This window comes from Euprymna scolopes, chromosome 12 (assembly GCF_053919585.1).
Source record: "Euprymna scolopes isolate OS-2025 chromosome 12, ASM5391958v1, whole genome shotgun sequence".
Lineage (NCBI taxonomy): Eukaryota > Metazoa > Mollusca > Cephalopoda > Sepiida > Sepiolidae > Euprymna > Euprymna scolopes.
This window is the reverse complement of record NC_136493.1, coordinates 111,462,165-111,483,948: the sequence shown is the minus strand read 5'-3', so window position 1 is coordinate 111,483,948 and position 21,784 is coordinate 111,462,165. Positions and strand designations below refer to the sequence as shown.

At 35.3% G+C, this 21,784-nt stretch overlaps 1 protein-coding gene across 1 annotated transcript in view; it reads right to left on the bottom strand.

The window, feature by feature from the left end:
- LOC145291454 (uncharacterized) overlaps nt 1–21,784 on the bottom strand; it is a 76,991-nt gene that overhangs the window by 20,014 nt on the left and 35,193 nt on the right. The window contains exon 3 of the mRNA XM_080137313.1: nt 1,073–1,197. Coding sequence (XP_079993439.1) covers nt 1,073–1,197 — 125 coding nt within the window. The remainder of the gene's footprint in view (nt 1–1,072; nt 1,198–21,784) is intronic.

The following is a 21,784-nucleotide window of genomic DNA, read 5'->3' as shown; positions in this document are numbered from 1 at the left end:
CATTGAAGTTTCGAATGAAACCGCCATTTTGTTTTGCATTCTAATTTGAAAGGTTTTACACTATGTTTACTTTTAATGAAAAAAGAAATTTTTAAATAAGTTGAAACATAAAAACTTATCCTAGTAGGTAGAAGAGTGACTTAGCTTGCCTTTGGTAGCATTTATTGCTATGTATTTTTCACCATCTTTTTTTTTTTTTTTTTTTTTTTTTTTGCTATGTTGGCTAGTGTAACAAATCACTGAGTATGTTCCAAATGCTGTTCTCATCTTAGATGTCATTCTCACAATGTTTCGGCCGACATAACATCCAATCTTCTTCGGGCGTATCTTGTTGAACTCAACAATCATTATAGAATAGAACCTTTTACTAAATTTATGGGGCAGCTTGTTTTCGTTCTGTTAGAGAACGATGCTAAAAATACAAGTACAAATTATTTAAGAACCGGTAATAGTTAATAGAAGCTACCCCATGGATTAAAAGTGTTCCATTCGAAATTCTGTACATATTCTCGAGTGCTCGACAAGATGCACCTGAAGAAGACCGGAAGTTACATCAGTCGAAACGTTGTGAGCATAACGTCGAATATAAGAACTATAGTCCGAATAATCTAAATATTACAAAAAAAAACAGATAATTAAACAGTAGTTATCGGCCTCCCTTTATCTCTTTCCTGCCTCGCCTGAGATGCCAATGACTTCGAATACTAACAAGGCGAATAAACCTCTTTTTGTCTTCAACCGTTTTCTGTCAACTTGGCTCTTTTTTGAGATAGGAAAGAACTAGTAAAGTTGTGTTTATGAATTTTCATTCGTATATCACACAAGATTAAAACGCAACAGAAGGCTTTTATCTTAAAAAATAGTTAGCGTTGCTTTATATATTCTTGCAAAATAAATAATCAATCCAATACAGCACACCAAACTTTTACATGCCTGACCTAATATTATATACACATATTCACACACGTATTAATGCTATTGAAATAAGGTCAAGGGTGACCTCTGTTGAGACCTTGTATTACACGCAAAACCAATATGAGGTCAACCAGATAATTTGAAAGAAAACACTCACTTTTCAGCTTCGCATCTTGTTCTTCCTTTATTTTTATTAATTCTGCTTTTGTTCTGGCTTGGATTGTTTGCAGCACTTCGGTTTCTTGGATAAGGGTATCGGTGTCATTTGAAAGTTTTGCCTCGCTAAAGATATAAAGAAAAGAAAACTTTCATTATAGCCCATCGATTTCAAGTAATATAACTATATATGCTCCCTATACGGGGGATTACACTCACGGTAGGAATGATATTTAATTTTTAGCATTTAGGTAAAAAAATATATATATATACAGGGTGTCCCACAAAGTCTAGCTACATTATGTAACCAGACTTTGTGGAAGCATCCTGTAGATCAGCGGTTCTCAACCGGGGGCGAATCGCCCCCTAGTGGGCGAAAATTAAATTTTGGGGGGCGATTTTCAATCAATTTTATCTGTGAAAAATTTTGACATTTTTGCGAGTAACTGTGATTGTAAACGGGTGATGAGAGCTTTTGTTGAAAAACTTAATATGTTTCAAATTAATTTAAAACGAAGGCAATTTGATAATATACCCGAACTAGCGGAAATCGACTTATGTGAAAATGACATTGTTATTTATTGTAACCATCTGTCAGCCATGAAAAATGATCTAGAAATCAGATTTTCCGATTTATTTGACTTCACTATTGAGCCATGGATGATTGACCCATTCGATTGTGATCCTCTCAGTGCACACGAAAATATCCAGGAGGAAATCATCGAGATAAAATGCAATGATGAATTGCAAATCAAGTTCAAAAGATAAACTTTGTGTGCATTTTGGCAATCAAACACTGTAAAATCACTGTATCCAAATTGTGGTCACAAATGTCGAAAATCCTTTTGTGTTTCCCAACATCATATCTTGTCGAAACTGGATTCAGCGCTGTGAATCACATTTTACAGAAGGAACGAAACAGATTTGACATTATTTCTCGTGGAGATATTCGTATCTGCTTGAGTAATATTAAACCTGACATTGAATTTTTAGCGAAACATCACCAATCTCAGGGCTCACACTAGTTAGACTCTCTACATTTCTTGTAAATTTGCAATAAAATTATTTTTAATTAATTTGTTTTCCATTTGCATGTACAAAATGTTTATAGTGTTGGTTAGTCATAATTACAATATTTGTTATTAATTATTCTTGGAGGCGATTATGAATTAACTTAAGTCAAAAATAGCTTTTGGGGGCGATAGCCGGGAAAAGGTTGAGATGTATGTACATTCACCTAACAATTCATTCCATTACGTGAATTTACAAGAACAAAAACACAAAAAACAGTTAGCGTTAATCAAGTTTTCATTATTATAATTGTTGTAAAATACTTTATTTGCATTAAATTAGTTTTCATTTAAAAATAAAGTTTAATTATATAATATTTATTTGTTTATTAAAAGCTCAAAAAATTATATTGAGAAATAGAATATTGTTTTATGACCAAAAATTATAAGGGGGTCCACCAAGAAAAAAAAGAAAGGAAAAGGAGTCCATGGGTCAAAAAAGGTTGAGAACCGCTGCTGTAGATTATGTAGCCAGACTTTGTGGGCACCCTATATATATATATATATATATATATATATATATATATATATATATATATATACATGTGTGTGTGTGTGTGCGCGCGCGCGTGTGTGTGTGTGTACAGGGTGCCCACAAAGTCTGGCTACATAATCTACAGGATGCTTCCAAAAAGTCTGGCTACATAATGTAGCCAGACTTTGTGGACACTTTGTGTATATATTTAAAGTTTTATTACCACACAAACCTAAAGGTCCGACACATAAAATTTACAGTAGGTTCTTTGATATGACAGGGGCGCGTTCGAAATGAATGTTTCTCTTTAGAGCACAATTGAAGTATGATACTTGACTTTTACATTATAAACTTTAATTCAAGCCATTATATATAAAAAAAATTTTTTAATCAACAGTAGATTCCTTACAGCGCAATGTAGACTACAGTTTATTGCGGACTAAGTCACTGTGAGAGGCATGTAAGCTTTTTCCTGGTGTACCACGATAGGTCTTCCTGTTGGGTAGTAGGGTATCAAAACGGGGATATGTAATATAAAGGGGTTTTGAAACGGCATCAAACGGTTATATGTAGTAATATACTGGGGGTATTGTTAAACAGCGTAGCTGTATAACGAGCGTATATATATATATATATATATATATATATATATATATATATATATATATATATATATATATATATATATATATATATGCAGGTGTATATATAACAGATGTGTTTCTATAATGAGTCCCTTTTAACGGATGCGACTAAAATAAAATAAAATTATCGGGGGGGAAAATGAGAGGAACGACTAAAAGTAATCTATCGTTATGATATGGGGAGAAAACGCCTTAGAGACAAATCACTGGAGGTCTTGGAGACGACTCTGTAAGCAGAAAGATTGTCTTTTAGGTTTGGACGTGATTTGTCTCTAAGGCGTTTTCTCTCCATATCATAACGATAGATCTATTTTAGTTGTTCCTTTCATTCCCCCCCCCCCGATAATTTTATTTTATTTTAGTAACTCCCAACGTTTAAGTTCGTTTCCCTATAGTAATAAAATAAAAAAAGAAAACCTTCGATTTGACTTTTGAAAAGTGAGGGCGAAACCTGGTTGGCCGACTCTACCCCATTATCTATTTTTTTTCCTTCAGTAAATATTTTCCGTCCGTCCTTCTTTTTATCATGAATACAAAAAAACTCAGTCTTCCCTTTTCATAACTATAATGAAGTGTTGTACCGCCAAAAATAATTAAATATATATATATATATATATATATATATATATATATATATATATATATATATATATATATAAGTTAAAATGTCTGTCTGTCTGTCTGTCTGTCCTTCATTCCAAATAACTGTCAATTTTCAGTCTACAGACTCGACATTTGACGTAAGGGGTATGGAGATTTGAGAAAATCTTTTTAATCGGTTTTCGGTCAGAAATTTTGCTGTTAAGGGGTCAAAGTTCAACGATTTGACCTTTGAGAACTCTACCAAATTCCTCCCCAATTTTGGGTCTAAACACTTGAAATTTTAGATATAGGTTACTTGGACATGGATCTAACTTTATAATTTGATTTGAGCCCAAAACAATAAATATTAAGTTGTCATAATGAGGGTCAAAGTTTTTCTTAAATTATTCTCTGCGGTCTCTACGATATTACTCAGCTAATTTTTGGTCTAAACATTTGAAATTTTACATAAAGTGTATTCAGACATAGGGCAAGATTTTTAATCGTTTGTTTTTATTTGCTGAAAATTTGGCTTCCAAGGGGTCAAAGTTCCAAAGATTTTACCTTTGCGGTCTCTAGCAAACTATTAAGCCAATTGTGGGTCTAAGCATTTGAAATTTTACATAAAGGGTATTCAGACATGCAGCAAGCTTTTTAATCAGTATTTGGGCAACAATTTGGCTGGGCAGAGGTCAAAGTTTACAGAGTTGGCCTTCGTAGACTATACAAAACTTCTCCGACAATTTTGGGTCCAAACACTTGAAATTTTAGATGTAGGTTGCTTGAATATGGGTCAAACATTTTAATTTAATTTGAGCCCAAAATAATAAATGTTAAGAGGTCAAAATTGGGATCAATGTTTTTAAAAAATTGACCTCTACGGTCTCTACCAACTTTTCTTTATAGTAATTAAGGAAGCCTATTATATAGAAAGGCATTACCGTAAATATTCACACTTTTTAATATATACATATGCACAAAAAATTATGAACAGTACATAGCACCCGAGCAAAGCCGGAGGAACTGCTAGTATATATATAAAAGTGAAAATGTCTGTCTGTGTACATTTCCCTACCAAATAACTCTGACAATTTTCAGTCTAGAGACTCGAGATTTGATATAAAGGGTATTGAAATTTGGGAAGTTTTTTTTTTGTTTTTTTTTGTTTGTTTTTTTATCGGTTGTCGGTCAGAAATTTGGCTGTCAAGGGGTCAAAGTTTAACGATTTGATCTTTGAAAACTTTACCAAACTCCTCCGCCAATTTTGGGTCTAAACATTTGAAATTTAAAATGTAGGTCACTTGGACATGGATCAAACTTTATAATTTGATTTGAGCCCCAAAAAATAAATGTTAAGGGGTTAAAATTGGGGTCAAAGTTTTAAAAACGTTGACCTCTGCATTCTCTACCAAATTATGCAGCCAATTTCTGGTCTAAACATTTGAAATTTTACATAAATGGTATTCAGAGATAGGGCAAGCTTTTTAGTCGGTTTTGGTTAAAAATGTGAGCTGCCAAGGTGGTAAAGTTCAAAAGGTTGGACCTTTGCGGTATTTAGCAAACTACTTAGCCAATTCTGGGTCTAAACATTTGAAATTTATACATGACGGGTATTCAGACATGCGGCAATAATTTAAATAGTTTAGGGGCAAAAACTTGGCTGCCAAAAGGTCAAAGTTGAAAGATTTGATCTTTGCAGATTCTACTAAATTCCTCCGCCAATTTTGGGTCGAAAGACTTGAAATTTTAAATGTAGTTAACTTAGACATGGGTAAAACTTTTTATTTTGATTTGAGACCAAAATAATAAATGTTAAGGGGTCAAAATTAGGGGGGGGGTCAAAGTTTAAAAAAATGAACTCTGCGGTTTCTACTAAATTACTCAGAAAAATGATGAAATTGTCTCTGTGTGTGTGTGTGTGTCTGTGTACAATTCCTTACCAAATAACTCTGTCAATTTTCGGTGTAGTGACTTGAGATTTGACATAAGGAGTATTGGGATTTGGGAAAATCTTTTTAATCGGTTTTCAGCCAGAAATTTGGCTGTCAATGGGGTCAAAGTTCAACGATTTGACCTTTGAGAACTCTGCCAAACTCCTCTGCCAATTTTGGGTCTAAACACTTGAAATTTTAAATATAGGTGACTTCGACATGGATCAAATTTTATAATTTGATTTGAGCCTGGATAAATATTAAAACGTCAAAATTGGGGTCACATTTTTAACAAATTTGACCTCTGAGGTCTCTACCAAATTATTCAGCCATTTTTTTGTCTAAACATTTGGAATTTTACATAAAGGGTATTCAGAGATAGGGCAAGCTTTTTATTCGGTTTTGGGGCAAAAATTTGATCGAAAATTGAGCTGCCAAGAGGTCAAAGTTCAAAAGATTGTGCCTTTGCGGTTTCTAGCAAACTACTTAGCCAATTTTGGGTCTAAACATTTGAAATTTATACATGACGGGTATTCAGACATGCGGCAAAAATTTTAATCAGTTTTGGCGCAAAAATTTGGCTGCCAAAAAGTCCAAATTGCAGATTCTACTAAATTCCTCCGCCAATTTTGGGTCTAAAGACTTGAAATTTTAGATGTCGTTAACTTGGACATGCGTAAAAAATTTTATTTTGATTTAAGACCAAAGTAATAAATGTTAAAGGGTCAAAATTGGGATCAAAGTTAAAAAAAAATGACCTCTGCGGTCTCTACGAAATTACTCAAACAAATTTTGGTCTAAACATTTGAAATCTTACATAAAGTGTATTCACACGCAGGGTAAGTTATGAACAGTACATAGGGCCCGAGCAAAGCTGGGCTGAACAGCTAGTATATATATATATATATATATATATATATATATATATATATATATATATATATATATATATATATAAGAATAAAGCCAAAACTGCAACACAAAATTTTTTATAAAATAAACAGGTGTTTATTTTTAAAGAAATATATTTCGGAGTAAGACTCCTTCATCAATCTTTTTTTTTTTCCCCTCTTCTTCCTCGACATGATGTAGTGGAAGATAGTTCGATGAAGAGTCCATGTGATGTTGTTAACTGCAGGGTTTTTATGAAGCCGGATAGGTGACGCGTGGTCGCGCATTTTGAAAATCTGGGTAGTTTTATTAGTTTTATTTTTGTTTATATCCGTTAGAAGCGCTGAGTGAAATTTGAAGAATAAAACATGTATAAATACATTTGAAGCTAAAACTGCAACGCGAAATTTTTTATAAAATGTTTATTTTTAAAGAAATATATTTCGGAGTAAGAGACTCCTTTATCAATCTTTATTTTTTTTCTCTTCTTCCTCGACATGATGTAGTGGAAGATAGTTCGATGAAGAGCCCACGTGATGTTGTTTAACATCACGTGGGCTCTTCATCGAACTATATATATATATATATATATATATATATATATATGCAAAAGCTTTGACTAGGACCAGTGTATCTCGCTTGCTTACATATCACCTGTCTTCCCCTAACAGCTCCATCTATCAACATCTTGTAGCACATGACACTCCCAAACACTAATTTAGAAACATATTAATAAAATAAAAAACACCGCCATTTTAATAACCTGCCCTCCCCAATTAAGGAAGCCATACTCATTCGCATAAACAAACCGACCATTAATTAGGCTCAATATGAGAGGGGTGTGCTTAGGCGCTTTTAACAATTTTAAATGATTTTAATCGACTTTTTTAATAAATTCACTAAGCGCAATATATATATATATATATATATATATATATATATATATATATATATATATATATATATATAAAGAGAGAGAGAGAGAAAGAGAAAGAGAGAAAGAGAGAGAGAGCATGTTACACAGAAATGTTTGTATTTCACTCGTCAGAGTTCATCAGGCTATATGATGATTAACATTATTTCTTTTCATAAGTAAGTTATGTTTAAAGTTCTTGGTTTATTTCCTAAGCATAGACTTACACCCTCATTGATTTCTCACCTGTCCTTATTAATTTTTTAACTTCTTCCGGTTTCACCACCCGCTAATTATGAAGGGCGTTTCAAAAGTAATGCTTGTTTTGTTTTTTTTTATTCCGCCCGAATAGATCAGAAGGTATTGGAAATTGCATTGTTATGATGATTGAACTTATGTACCTATGATCTGATAGTGTCATCTCTCTGTTGAATATATTGACGGTGTGAGACTCTAAGAAAATAACCCCTGCCATAGACGTGCGTTAGAGGCAGAGAGGCCGGTGTCGTTGATGTCAGCACACTTAGGAGATGGGTTCCTCGATTTCAGAGTAGCGACAAAGATGTGAGTTACAAAGCATGCTCCTGGTACCCATGTTCAGGCACTATCCCATCGCTTGCAAAATTGCATTGAGAATGGTGGTGACTATGTAGAAAAATAAATTCTGGAGCATAAAAGTTTCCTCGTTTTTATATATAAAAAAAGTTAGACAACTTTTTTTTTATATAAAAATAGGATGCATTGTTTTTGGAACAACCCTCGTATTTCAGACGCATTTGCGTATGGATATCACTTTCTATTCGGAATTTTATCTAGATATTATTTCCTCATTTTCCTAACAGCTTTCTCAGAATTGAAAAAAAAAACAGACATTATTCTTATACACATATTAGCTGTTATTATAGGATTTCCAATCATTTTCAAAAGAAAAAAAGAAACGTGTTCACTTTCTCAAAGCTGATATCCACAACGAAAAATTGAATTTGAATGATATATTGACAAAAATTTTTGGATCAGCAAATATCAAGTCGTCCTTGAAAGTGAAAACATACTAAAACTCTGCTTATTGGGTCGTGAATGTTTATTATATTTCTCTTAATCTGTCTATCCATTCCACTTTTTATCGGAAACTGCTGGGTTGATCTGGCTAAAATTTTGTGGACCTTTGTTTTTTTATATATACAGGAATCACCACTTATCAAAGCTCGGAGGCCACTCGAAGATAGGGGCTAACGGGTATACATTAGTCAATGTGATTATAGCGTAGTAAACATAAGTAGTGGGAATTTTGTAAATTGCCTTACTTAGGGGGCGGTTCATCAAGAATTTGTTTATGTTGGGTTCGCAAACAATCTGCGTGAGGTCATAGGCAATGGCAAAATCATGAAAAAACCTCCCCTCATCGTCTGTCTTATTTGAATGGGTCAGCCATTCCATGTTATGGATGTTGAAGTCACCACAGATGTGGATGTTAGCCGAGGGATGTGCAGACAGGATTTGGTCTATTTTCTCAGATATACTCTTAAAGATAGTAACTCCGCTGTTATGGAGCCGATAGAGGGCAAATATAAATGCAGTAGTGTAAGCAAGTGCAACCTGGAAGCACATATAGGGTAAATTAGGATCTTCTCTAGAGATATCCCTGCCACACGGGAAGCCATCTTTAATGTAGGCACATATTCCATGCCCATGGCGTTCTTGGGGGTCAGATTTAGCTGTTAAGTTAGAGTATCTGTTAATTATGAACTCATCTAGGGAAGTGGTCGGCCCTATTCCAGTTTCACTTAGAAAGAATATGTCTTGTTTTGTCTCCTGTAATTGGGTTTCAACTTCTGGAAGGTTGGAACGTAGACCTCTGATGTTGGAGAAGGAGACATGGTAGTAGGGATCTACATTGGAAGATGGGGTTCTAGGTTTATACGAGTTTTTTTTTCTGGAGATATTTCATGTCGAGGTTTTGGGATTTGGGATTTATAGATATATAGATATGGACCTACGAACACTTACGATTTGGTATTTAGTCTGAAAAATAGCTGCTAAGGGGTTAACATTGATAAAAACACAGTTGACCTTGGCAGAAGTAAGTCAACTAATTTTAAGCATGCATACATGTATATTTTTAGATTTAAGTCACTTAATTTTTAAACTTTTTCTTTTATCTGTGTGGCAATAGATCAGACGGTAACGACGAAGCCTGATGCATTAAATAATGACTCTCCTGTGAGCTCTGAACATTTTGGTTTCGATACATGCTTTTTAGAGCGTTTCTTCAGGTGTGCCTTGTGACAAATTGTTCGTTTGCGATAATCACTTTAACGTGCATCATACTAGCAACGAAAATTCTATTTCAAACAGGAAGGTGACGAAACTCGGCAGAGAAATTCTGTTATGGAAGAGTTTAAACGGATCTGAAGTATGATTTATTAATATCTTTTGGAAATTCCAAGTTGATTTCATTAATATTAGAAAATATATCAAGGCCACATATGGGCAGGAGCTGCTAGAAAAGACTTGTCCTGCCTTGATAGGGTTCAAAATAGACTTCGTGGCCTGGTGGGAGATGTCCTTTTCTCTTCGCTGCAACCTCTGTCTCACAGAAGAGATGTTGCGAGTTTGTGTCTGCTTTATCGTTATTTTCATGGAAAGTGTTCAACTCTATGGTCCCCCCTCGCCAAACTGATGCAATTCTCTATCTATATAAGAGCCAGATACGTCCAAGGATGGGGTACTGTTGCCATATATGGGCGGGAGCTGCTGGAAAAGACTTGTCCTGCCTTGATAGGGTTCAGGATGGACTTCGTGGCCTGGTGGGAGATGTCCTTTTCTCTTCGCTGCAACCTCTGTCTCACAGAGGAGATGTTGCGAGTTTGTCTCTGCTTTGTCGTTGTTTTCATGGAGGGTGTTCGACTGAGCTTCAATCTATGGTCCCCCCTCGCCAAACTTTCACAAGAAACACTAGACTGGCTGAAGACATTATCAATGGTTTTCTCCACTCTTTATCTGTGCCTAGACCTAAGCGTGGATTCCATGATCAAAGCTTCTTTCTTAGAACTGCACGCCTGTGAAATTGTCTTCCATTTTCCTGCTTTCCGGCTTTCTATAATATGGTTGTCTTCGGGTCCAATGTGAACAAATTTCTGATGAGCCGTTCCACTTGAGTTAACAAATTTACCGAACTTCCATTACTATCGATTACTATATTGTCCTTTTGACTGCTCTACACTCTTTAACCCTTATCCTTGAGTGGCCTATCGGCCTTGATAAGTGGTGACGTTTATGTAAAAAAAAAAAAAAAAAGGTCACTGTGTGAAATAAAAACGTTTATATTGTGACGTCATAATAACTCTTCTGTCCTCACCTATCTCTATCTATCTATTCGTTAATATATGTCTATTCTTCTCTCTATCTATACATTTTTTTAGGGAAATCACTCCAAAAAATCAGGTCCTGGATATGACCTTAAACTATATCCGATAGTGAGGCCCCAGTTTAGGGGTTCTGGTGAGTGTGGAGCCACCCTTTAATTGCCATTGCTCTCAGGTCCACTCTAACCCGGAGTGGTAGTACCTGTTAGGATCCCAACTGTAGGTAAAATAGAAACCGACTTGAAAAAACAAACAAATATATTTTATTAAAAAATTGTTCTTCAAAATCACTGGATTCGGCATTAAATAACCTGAAGTGTTGATATGCCGTAAAACAAAAACAACCAACCTATATATACGGAGATAAAAAATACTAATTTAAAGCCAAGTACTAGACAGCGATAAGTGTTTTGATACATAGATTCTGACTTAGAAAAAAACAATTCTTTCCCCTCATGGAATGTAAGGACTAAAGAACTAAATAATGAAAGTGAGAGTTACGAGGCTGCTGGAAGTGCATTTTCCACTCTCCTAAAGATGTGATATCATAACGGATCCTCTTTGTCTGTCTCTTTTTCTTGTGATCTCTCTATCTCTCGTCCCCTCTCTCTCTCTCTCTCTCTCTCTCTCTCTCTCTCTCTCTCTTTCGAATCTCTAAATAAATTACGTGTCCCTACAAAAGCCAATAAAGATCAGGAGTTTTCTGATTCTCTCTCCTCTCACCTTAAACGTGTGCTGCAATAGGGTAAGGAATGGCTGGTCAGTTTTAATACATCCAAAACCAAACTGCTATCTGTTCACCACTAACGCGTATATCCCCAGTTTACTCCAATTGAAATGAACAACTCTTGCCTGGATAAAGCACCCTGTTTTGACAAACTTATGGGACTAACTTTTACCCTGAATCTGTAATGAAATACCTACATCAGATCCCTAACCACTCCAAGAAGTATCTCACTCCCGCCGCTATCTTCTACCTGTACAAAAAACAATTTCGTTTTAAGAGGGAGTACTCCTGCCACATCTAGGATGGTGCTTCAAAAAATACCCTTCCCTGAAATATTTTGATATTCACACGAATATTCAAGACAAACCTTGCAAAAACGAAGAATTTTCAGTATATTTTTGTTTACGACTTTGATACAAAATGCTAAAAAAAAACACTCAAACGCAGCTTTTGATAAGTACCATTTTTTAATATTCTGCGAAAAAATTTTAATATTCTGCAAAAAGTGAAAAATCGATCTATCCTATATATATATATATATATATATATATATATATATATATATATATATAGCATGGGTGCCCAGCGTTGCCCGGGTATTTGGAGGTGTATGTTGAGCAAAAAAAAAGCGGTTAATTTTTTTTAACTTTGACCCCTATTATGACCCCTTAAAATTTATTGTTTTGGGCTCAAATTGAATTATTAAGTTAGATCCATGTCCAAGGAACCTATATGTAAAATTGTAAGTGTGTAGACCCAAAATTGTCGAAGGAGTTTGGTAGAGTTCTCAAAGGTCAAATCGTTGAAATTTGATCCCTTAATCGCCAAATTTCTGGCCAAAAACCGATCACATTGATTTTCCCAAATCTCAGTACCCTGTATATCAAATTTCGAGTCTGTAGACTTAAAATTGACAGAGTTATTGCGTATGGAAATGTACACACACAGACAGACAGAAAGACAGACAGACAGACACTTTCATCTTTATGTATATATATCTATATTGGCAGCAAGTCATTATTCAAACACATCTGATTGTATACGACAGAGTTATTCTTTTTTCCAATTTTTTTTTTTATATATATCTTTACAATTCGCCGAGCAGTCTTTTTTATTTCAGCTGACATGTTATATATTATGGCGCCCAAAAGTTTGTTGTTCAGCCATATTTGTCTCAAATGCTTTCTATCGATTCGTCCGATCGTCGTCAGGAACGATTGTTGTAGTTGTTGTTTTTTTTTTGTTTGTTTGTTTGTTTGTTTTTTTGTTTTTCTTTTTTTTTTTTTTTTACAAAGGCATCACCACATTATCAAGGCCCAGAGGCCACTCAAGGATAAGGGTTAAAGAGTGTACAGTAGAAATTGGTCAATATAGTAATCATTAGTAATGAAAATTTGGTAAATTTAATAACTTATATGGAACGGCTCATCAAGAACTTATTTACTTTAGACTTGAACACATCCATATTGTAGTCAGCCGGAAAGCAGGAAAACGGAAGACAATTCCACAGGCGTGCAGTTCTAAGAAAGAAGCTTTGTTCATGGAATCTACGTTTAGGTTTAGGCACACATAAAGAGTGGGGGAAATTATTGATAGTGTTTACAGCTAGACGAGTGTTTCTTGTGAAAGTTTGGCGAGGAGAGACCATAGATTGAAGCTCAGTTGAACACTTTCCATGAAAATAACGATACATCAGAGACAAACTCGCAACATCTCTTCTGTGAGATAGAGGTTGCAAGGAGGAGAAAAGGACATCTCCTACGAGGCTACGAAGTCTATTTTGAACTCTATCAAGGCAGGACAAGTCCTTTCTAGCAGTTCCTGCCCAGATGTGGCAACAGTATTCCATCCTTGGACGTACCTGGCTCTTATATAGGTAGAGAATAGCATCAGCAGTGAGATATCTACTGGATCGATAGAAAGATCCCACCATTTTTCCAGCGGCCTTGGCAACAGATTTGATATACGTGTTCCATTTAAGATCAGGAGTAATGGTCAAGCCCAGAAGCTTGTCAAAACTTGAGGCCTCCTGAAGACGAGAGCCATTCATTTCAATTGATGACAAATGTGGCTTAGAATGTTGATGATGTAAAGAGAGAAGCTTGGTTTTAGATGCATTAAAAGTAACCAGCCACTCCTTTCCCCATTGTACTACGTGCTCAAGATCAGAGGAGAGAGAATTGGAGAGAACTTGGTCGTTTATTGTCTTAGATGTGCTACCATAAATGGTAGTGTCGTCAGCATAAATGTCTACAAATGATGTAAGGATATGATTTGGAAGATCATTAATGTAGATCAGGAAAAGAGTTGGGCCCAGGATGGATCCCTGAGGGACACCGGCATTAATACTGTGAGCTTCTGATTTTTGCCCCTCAACTACTACTCTTATGAACCTATCAGAAAGAAATGATTTAATAATTGAGAAGACTTTTCCAGCTATACCATAGCTAGCGATCTTATGAAGTAAACCTTTATGCCATACCCTATCAAAGGCCTTAGATATGTCAAGAGCAATTTCCCTAGAAAGATTGCCACCGTCGAGAGATTTGCTAATCCTATGCGATATAACTGTAAGGACATCTGCTGTAGATCTAGCAGAACGGAAACCATATTGAGTGTCACTAAGAAGGTTATTTTTATTGAGATGTTTGATTACTTCTGTATTTAACACAGATTCTAGCAACTTACTCAAGACGCACAGGAGACTTATTGGCCTGTACTGAGAGGGGGATGAGCGATCACCTGAATTCTTAAATACAGGGCATACAGATGATATTTTCCAGGGAGATGGGAAACTATTCTCCTTAAGACAACGTTTAAACAGTTTTGTAAGTATGGGCGCTAATTCAAGTTGAAGTTTTTTGAGTACTATAATTGGAATACCATCAGGGCCAGTTGCTTTACTCGAATCAAGGTTTTTGATTAGCTTCGCAACATCACGTACAGATATAGGTATATCACATAGCGTGTTTTCTGATACAGGAGGAAATATTGGGGGTTGGCGGTCTTGGTCGCAAAGGGTAGAATTAGCTGCAAAGTTCTTGACAAAGAGTTTGGCTTTGTCTGATGCTGACGAGATTACCTCAGGTCCATTGATAATAGTTGGGATGGAGCACACGCTTCTGTTCAGGATTCTGTTTGCTATTTGCCAAAACTGGTGGGAACCAAGCCGCCGCTCAGCTACTTTGGACTTAACAGATTGAGCATACAACACTCTTGCGTTCCTTATTACTTTCTTACAATGGTTGCTGGCAGTCCTGAAAACGGCTTTAGTTTCCATACATCTATTACGTTTGAAGCAGTGGAAAAAGTGATTTCTGTGCGCAATGGCAGCAGCACATTCTGGAGAGAACCATGGCTGGCTGTTAGGTTTTTGCTGAAACTTTTTAGAGGGTATGAAATGGTCAATACCTACAATTAACCATTCAGTTAGGTCTAATACTATAGAGGGCACATCTTTTTTAAACATGGAATGCAGAGGTAGATCAGATATAAATGTACGGAAGCTATCCCAGTCAGCCTTAGTGTATCGATATACTGTACGATGAAGAGGTACGTCTGGGGACTTATTACATTTCATTTTTATCTTAATTGATACAACAGAGTGGTCGGAAGATCCAAGAGGCGACAGAACAGAAACTGAACATAGTTCAGGGCAAGTTGTGAGAAAAAGGTCTAGTAGGCTCGCATACTGGCCGTCATTATCGGGCACACGGGTAGGTTCCTGAACAATCTGAGTGAGGTCATAGGCAATGGAGAAATCATGACAGAACCTCCCCTCATCATCGGTCTTGTTTGAGTGGGTCAACCATTCGACGTTGTGAACATTGAAGTCTCCACATACGTGAATGTTAGCTGAAGGATAAGTAGAAATAACTTGGTCAATTTTCTCAGATATGCTTTGAAAGATAGTAACTCCGCTGTTGTGGGGGCGATAGAGAGTAAATATAAATGCAGTAGTGTGAGCTAAAGCAACCCGGAATCACATATAGGGTAAGTTAGGATCTTCCCTGGAGATGTCCCTCCCACATGGAAAGCTATCTTTAATATAGGCACATATTCCATGCCCATGGCGATCTTGGGGGTCAGATTTAGAAGTTAAGTTAGAGTATCCTGAAATTGCAAACTCATCTAGGGAAATAGCCTGTCCAATGCCAGTTTCACTTAAAAATAAAAGGTCTGGTTTAGTCTCCTGTAATTGGGTTTCAACCTCTGGAAGGTTAAAACGAAGACCCCTGATGTTGGAGAAGGAGACATGGTAGTAGGGGTCTACGTTGGAAGTTGGAGAACCGGGTTTAATCGTGTATTTTTTCTTGAAACTTGTCATGATGAAATTTTGGAATTTGTGGACTAGGTCGACAGATTTACTTAGAGCAGGACAGAGAGGGGAAATTAAGAGAGAAAAAGAAACGAAGAATTTTTTTTTTTATTTGTAGCTAATGATAAGGTAAAGCCGTAACAATTACCCACTAGTATGGCATCGAGAGCCCCCACCAGAAGCTACTGCATGGTCCAGAATCCATTCACCAAATGGCAATACAGCAGCCCCAGTACTTTGCACCTGCTGATAGGACAGCCTCCTTAGTGGTTAATCCAAGGTTCGGGTCCCTGACTATCAGGCGGATAACGTCAGCCCAGACAAAACGTTTACCTCCAGCACCCTTACTAGTGACATGGCTACAAGGATAGACATAGAAACAGAAAATTTCCGCCATCTCAGCCAACTGTTCGCAAAAATACTGCTAACCTAGAAAACAGCTTTTTCTTCTCCCTTTGTCCGAAAAATCACTCATTTAAAAAATAAGGACTGAGGGACAAATAAGAACAAGCGAGAGTAACAGGAGCTGCCGATAACGCATCCACAATGCGTTTTCTACTCTCCATTAAAAAAAAAAAAAAAAAAAAAACTATTAAGTATTGTACTTAATAAAAGACCAACAGACGTGTTTAAGGGAAAGAATGGTGATAGATTCCCCTCACACGAACTAAAAATGAGTATAATTCGTAATTTTTGCTATCAACTCGGTAGATAAATAAACATATGTACGAGGAAAAAAAAAAAAGCTAGCATGTAATAAAACAGAAATACACAAATTAAATACTGAAATAAAATGGAGTTGTTAATATTTTAAATCTAAAATAAAAAGCATGATTGAAATCACTTATCTCAACAAAAACAATTCCGTCTCCAAATTGCAAACTGTATTGAAAGAAATTCAGTTAGTAGCGTTCAAAACATTTTTTTTTTTTAAATTAGCCGTTAAAAGAAAATCGTGATTTTATTCTGAACTTAAGCTAGTAACGTTTTAAGAAGCTTACGATATAAAAGAAAAGGCTGATGGGGGGGCGTCTTCCGAAAGTAAGTTGGTGCCGTTTGAGGCTTTGTGTATTTATAGTTACTTTTTTATTGGTTATAAAGGTGGGTGCAGGATGGGTAGGAGCGAATAATTTTTATTTTTAATTTTGATTTTCTTATTTTATTTTTTATTTATTTATTTTCTTGTTAGTTATTGAATACAGTTAGTATATTTGTCCCGGTATTAAATGAGATCCGGTTAATAAGGGGTTGTAGTTGTTTTTATTAGTACGGCTTGTAGTAATTTTAGTCGTCGTCTGCAATTGTTAAGCAATCGAATTTTAGTATTGTTAGTAAAGATATTTCTAATGTAGGACGACTGTAGGTTTTTATCATGGGATGTTAGGTGTTGTTTTTATGGCGCTATTGTCAGCTAGATGATAGGTTAGTCGTCGGGAGAGTGTTGTTGTGGTGTGGCCTATGTATACGTTGCATGAGTTTTTAGAGTGGGTTCGAAGACATTCTTCGAAGGTGAAAATAAATTCATACACTACATTAGTGTAGTTTAATGTGGTGTTAGTATTATTATTGTTTTTAACTATTAAATTGGAGGTTTTAAATTTAGTATAATATATTATTAGTTTAATCTTTTTGTTTTGGTCGGCGGGTCTGGTGTATCTTTTAATTAGGTTTGTTATTATTTTATCGTCTGTTTTGTAGTTAGTGTGTAGTTGGTTTTGATGGTGTCGTTTTTGTTAAGGTTAAGGTTTATGTTTTTATTGTGGAGTGAGTTTAAATAGAGTTTTATGTGCTTATCGACAATTTTATTGGGAAAATTAATGTTTATTTATGCTTTCTTGTTCTTTGTAAAATATTTTTCGGGTTGATGCTATATTGTATGAGCGGTGGATCAATTTTTTATGGTCGGTTTTATATTTTTCTGGGCATTCACTATGATAATTTAAGAATATTCCATTATTGTTTTATGTTGAGGTTATGTATTTAGTGGGGTTAATTGAATCTACTAGTACGTCGAGAAATGGTATTTTGTTATTTATGTTTGGTTCGTGTTAAGTGTTGAGACATCATATTGAACGAATATGGCGGTGGAGAAGCAGTGCAGTCCCGATACTGAGTGTAAAGTAATTGCTTGTAACAAAGATGGCGGCCAAGAATCAAATGCGGTCCGTGACGTAGTTAACAGGGAACTGGTTGAATCCAAAATTCGACAATTTTTATAGTAACTTTGGAAGATTTTCATTGGTTGATTAGCACAGCCGGTGATTATAAAAACGATCGTCGAAATCATTGGTCTCATACCCCTCATCAGGAGCCAAAAACATTTCACAGTTCGTATGTAAGTTTGAGGACGGAGTGTGTTTCTAGGTTTAGTAGGAGTTTTTAATGTCTTGAACGGATTCAGCTCCGATGACTATGTTGTTGATATATCGGGCATAGATAGTGGGTTATTATTTTTTGGGTCTAAGAGGATTTTGTTTTCGAGGTGGGTCATGTAGTATTCTTCGAATGTAGGGCCTAGAGGTTATCCCATTGAGACGCCATCTATTTAGATATATGTTTTCCCACTAGGGTTAGTGAAGGGAACTTGTGTGGTGCATTTTAGTAGTAATTTTTCTATGGTCTGGGGTTTTATGGCTGGAGGGGGGTATCGTGTTGTGCTTGTATACTTGATTAATGATTATTTTAATTGTGTCTTTTATAGGGACGTTAGTGAAGATGTTTTCAACGTCGAGAGATGCGGTTATGCATTTGCTGGGGGAGTTTAATTTTAGAAGGTCTATGAAGTCGGTGGTAGATTTTATGCCGTATTTACTAGGTATGTAAAATTGGATAATATTATTGATTGTTTTAGCGATATTATATACTGGGGTGGGATTTGAGAGATTATGGGTCTCATAGGGTATCATGTTTTGTGAATTTTGATTTTCCCGTATATGTAGCCGGGTTCATAGTCTCCTATTATTTTATTAAGTTTTATTGTTCCAATTTCGGCGTTGTTTGTTATTATAATATGGTTAATTCCTTCTTTTAGTTGTTCTGTAGGATATTTTGTGGGTCGTTTAAATTTTGTTTTATCGCAGAGAATGTTGTTTATTTTCATATTATAGTCGAATTTATTTAAGATTGTGTAAATATTGGATTTGTCGGCCATTCGTACAGTGATGTCGGTATTGTTGTAGAGTTCGTTGTCTGTTTCTTTTAGCTCTAACGATTTACAAAAAACAAATTTACGAAATTCTGATAAATGAATCATTTTCTAGAGTTACATTTTTCTTTTGTTCATTTTATTAATGGGACACCAATAACATAAAAAATATTTTATGTTATTGCTGCCAGGCAAATTATTTGGAGTAATAATATTCAATCATATTTTTCTGTCGTCCACATATGAGAACTCTTTTTTCCCTGAAGCAATCTAATTGCTTTTTCATCCGTGCTGGTAGGATGCCATATTTTTGTGTGTTTTCCTTTTTCTTTAAGAAAAACTGTCCATTTTTTTTTTCTGCCATTTACTTGGCTGCTTTTTTTATCCATTTCTAGTTGAAAATACGCAGCCCTAGAAAGTTGGCATGTGTTTCTATCCCATCGACGCAATGTCGCATCCCTGTATCTGTTTTATAAGTATTTTAATGGAATGTGCTCTGGCGAACTTATAGCAATTCTCTCCTGTGGGCGTAAATACCCCGGGTAACTCTACAAGCAGCAAATTCTCACCCCTTCATTGTAGAAGTCCCTAGCTACCGGAAGGTAATAGCTTCCTCCCTCAAATTGCTAGACTTTGTCTCCTGCTTCATTGACTGTTTTGACATGCAGAAATTTTAATGTAATGTGAATCTCGCCACTCAAATTCCCTAAACGGTGTCCTTGTAGATATGATGCCAAATAGTCGCCAATTACATCCAAGTTTGTTTGTTTTTTCAATTTTCACCCCAAACAAGGCACAGTTCCACTTTGAAGTACGAGGCTACTATCGGGGATATAAGCTGCAGGGATATTATGAAGAGAGATGAACAGCACGATGTCTGTTCACATTACACTTTAACTTCTGCATGTCAGTACAGGTGGTAAAGCAGAATCCCGGAAGGGAATTCCAAAGACTTGCAGTTCTGGGGAAAAAACTATTGGAGTAGAAAGCTTTCTTACACCTAGGGATCTCTACTGTGTAGGAGTGGGATTTAGCTGCTCAACGGGTTTGTAAGGGATATTTAAGTCGAAGGGATACAAATGCCTGTAGTTCGTCAGAGCATTCACCATTAAAATACTTGTAGAACAGCAGAGGGATGAAACATCGCGTCGATGGGACAGAGACTGAAGCTTAGATGACAGCTCAGGATCTATCAGATTAGCGACTCTCTTTTGAACCCTGCCCATGAATGAGAGACTAGTAGACGATGCACCAGCCCAAATGTGACAACAGTAGCCCATACATGGACGAATGGTGGCCTTATAGAGAAGAGTTATTAAAAAATGAGGAAAGAGAGAGTTCGAACTCTTTAGTATCTGGCACTTTCAAATTTAAAATCTCCAAATTATACATATGATTATTTATGATTGTTGGGAATACCAGCTGAACCAACGTGTCTGTAAACCTTACGGATCTTACAGCGACATTCCATAAGAATAACGTTGTCTTCGATGGGTAACATAACCTCGCCTCTATTGTTAAGAACATGACCACATGCTCGTTCTATTATGTACAGGGCACATATACTCATTTTGGGCATATGAAATATTCTGAAATCATCACTGACACTTCCAATACAGTCTTGTTTTATAGGCTATGCCTCTTCGTGTTCCTGGTAACTCTGGAAATCCTAAATTGCTACGCAATTTTCTATGATGTAGAACGTATGTATGAAAAGAATTATGCATAATAGTTAAATGAAATAAATGATCTAATAAGAAAACATAAAAAAATAATTGATTAATTAACGCTCGTTTTTCAAAGGAATATGCAAATTAGTAAACCTTCATAATGTCGCTCGCATATCCCTGACTGAGTATATAAAGAAATTCGTTTTAATTCATTTTAAATAGAAAAAGAAGGCTTTTAATGTCAATGTCAGAACGAGAAAATACTTAACCTTATATATATATATATATATATATATATATATATATACTTAACCTCTATATATGATAATGTTTTCGAACAAGGCTATGTAAAGACCAAATTTAAACTTGTTAGATTGTGAAATTAAAAAATAAATAAATAAATAAATAAAATAATTTATTTTTTAATTTCACAATCTAAAATAATGTTTTCGAACAAGTTTATATTTGGTCTTTACATAGCCATAATATATGTATATATATATATATATATATATATATATATATATATATGAGAGAGAGAGAATAGAAATTAAAACCGTAAGTTGAAATTTACAATCCAATTTATTGTTCGACTGAATACTCCAAAAAACAATTTACAAGGTCCTTATTCAGCGGAGTTTCAAAGAATGCTATTTTTGTTATTCTACTCATCAGAGGACAGAAAGAAATCAGCAAATTATACTTGTAGCAATGCTAGAATTTGCTGGTTACAGCATTAAATGAAACCACAATTTATTATAGTCATAAATTGTAAAGATATACATGTCCTTTAAAAACAACGAATGAAAAAATCTATATCTATATATTGTAACGTAATCCCTATTGAGAAGCGTTAGAACTACGCTGAGGTAGCTTTGTATTCCCGGGTGATGCCAGATAACCCAAGAATTTAAGATAGAGAAGATAAATATATATATTTTATTTCATGTCAAAATAGATATTGTTTGAAAATCAGAGAAAT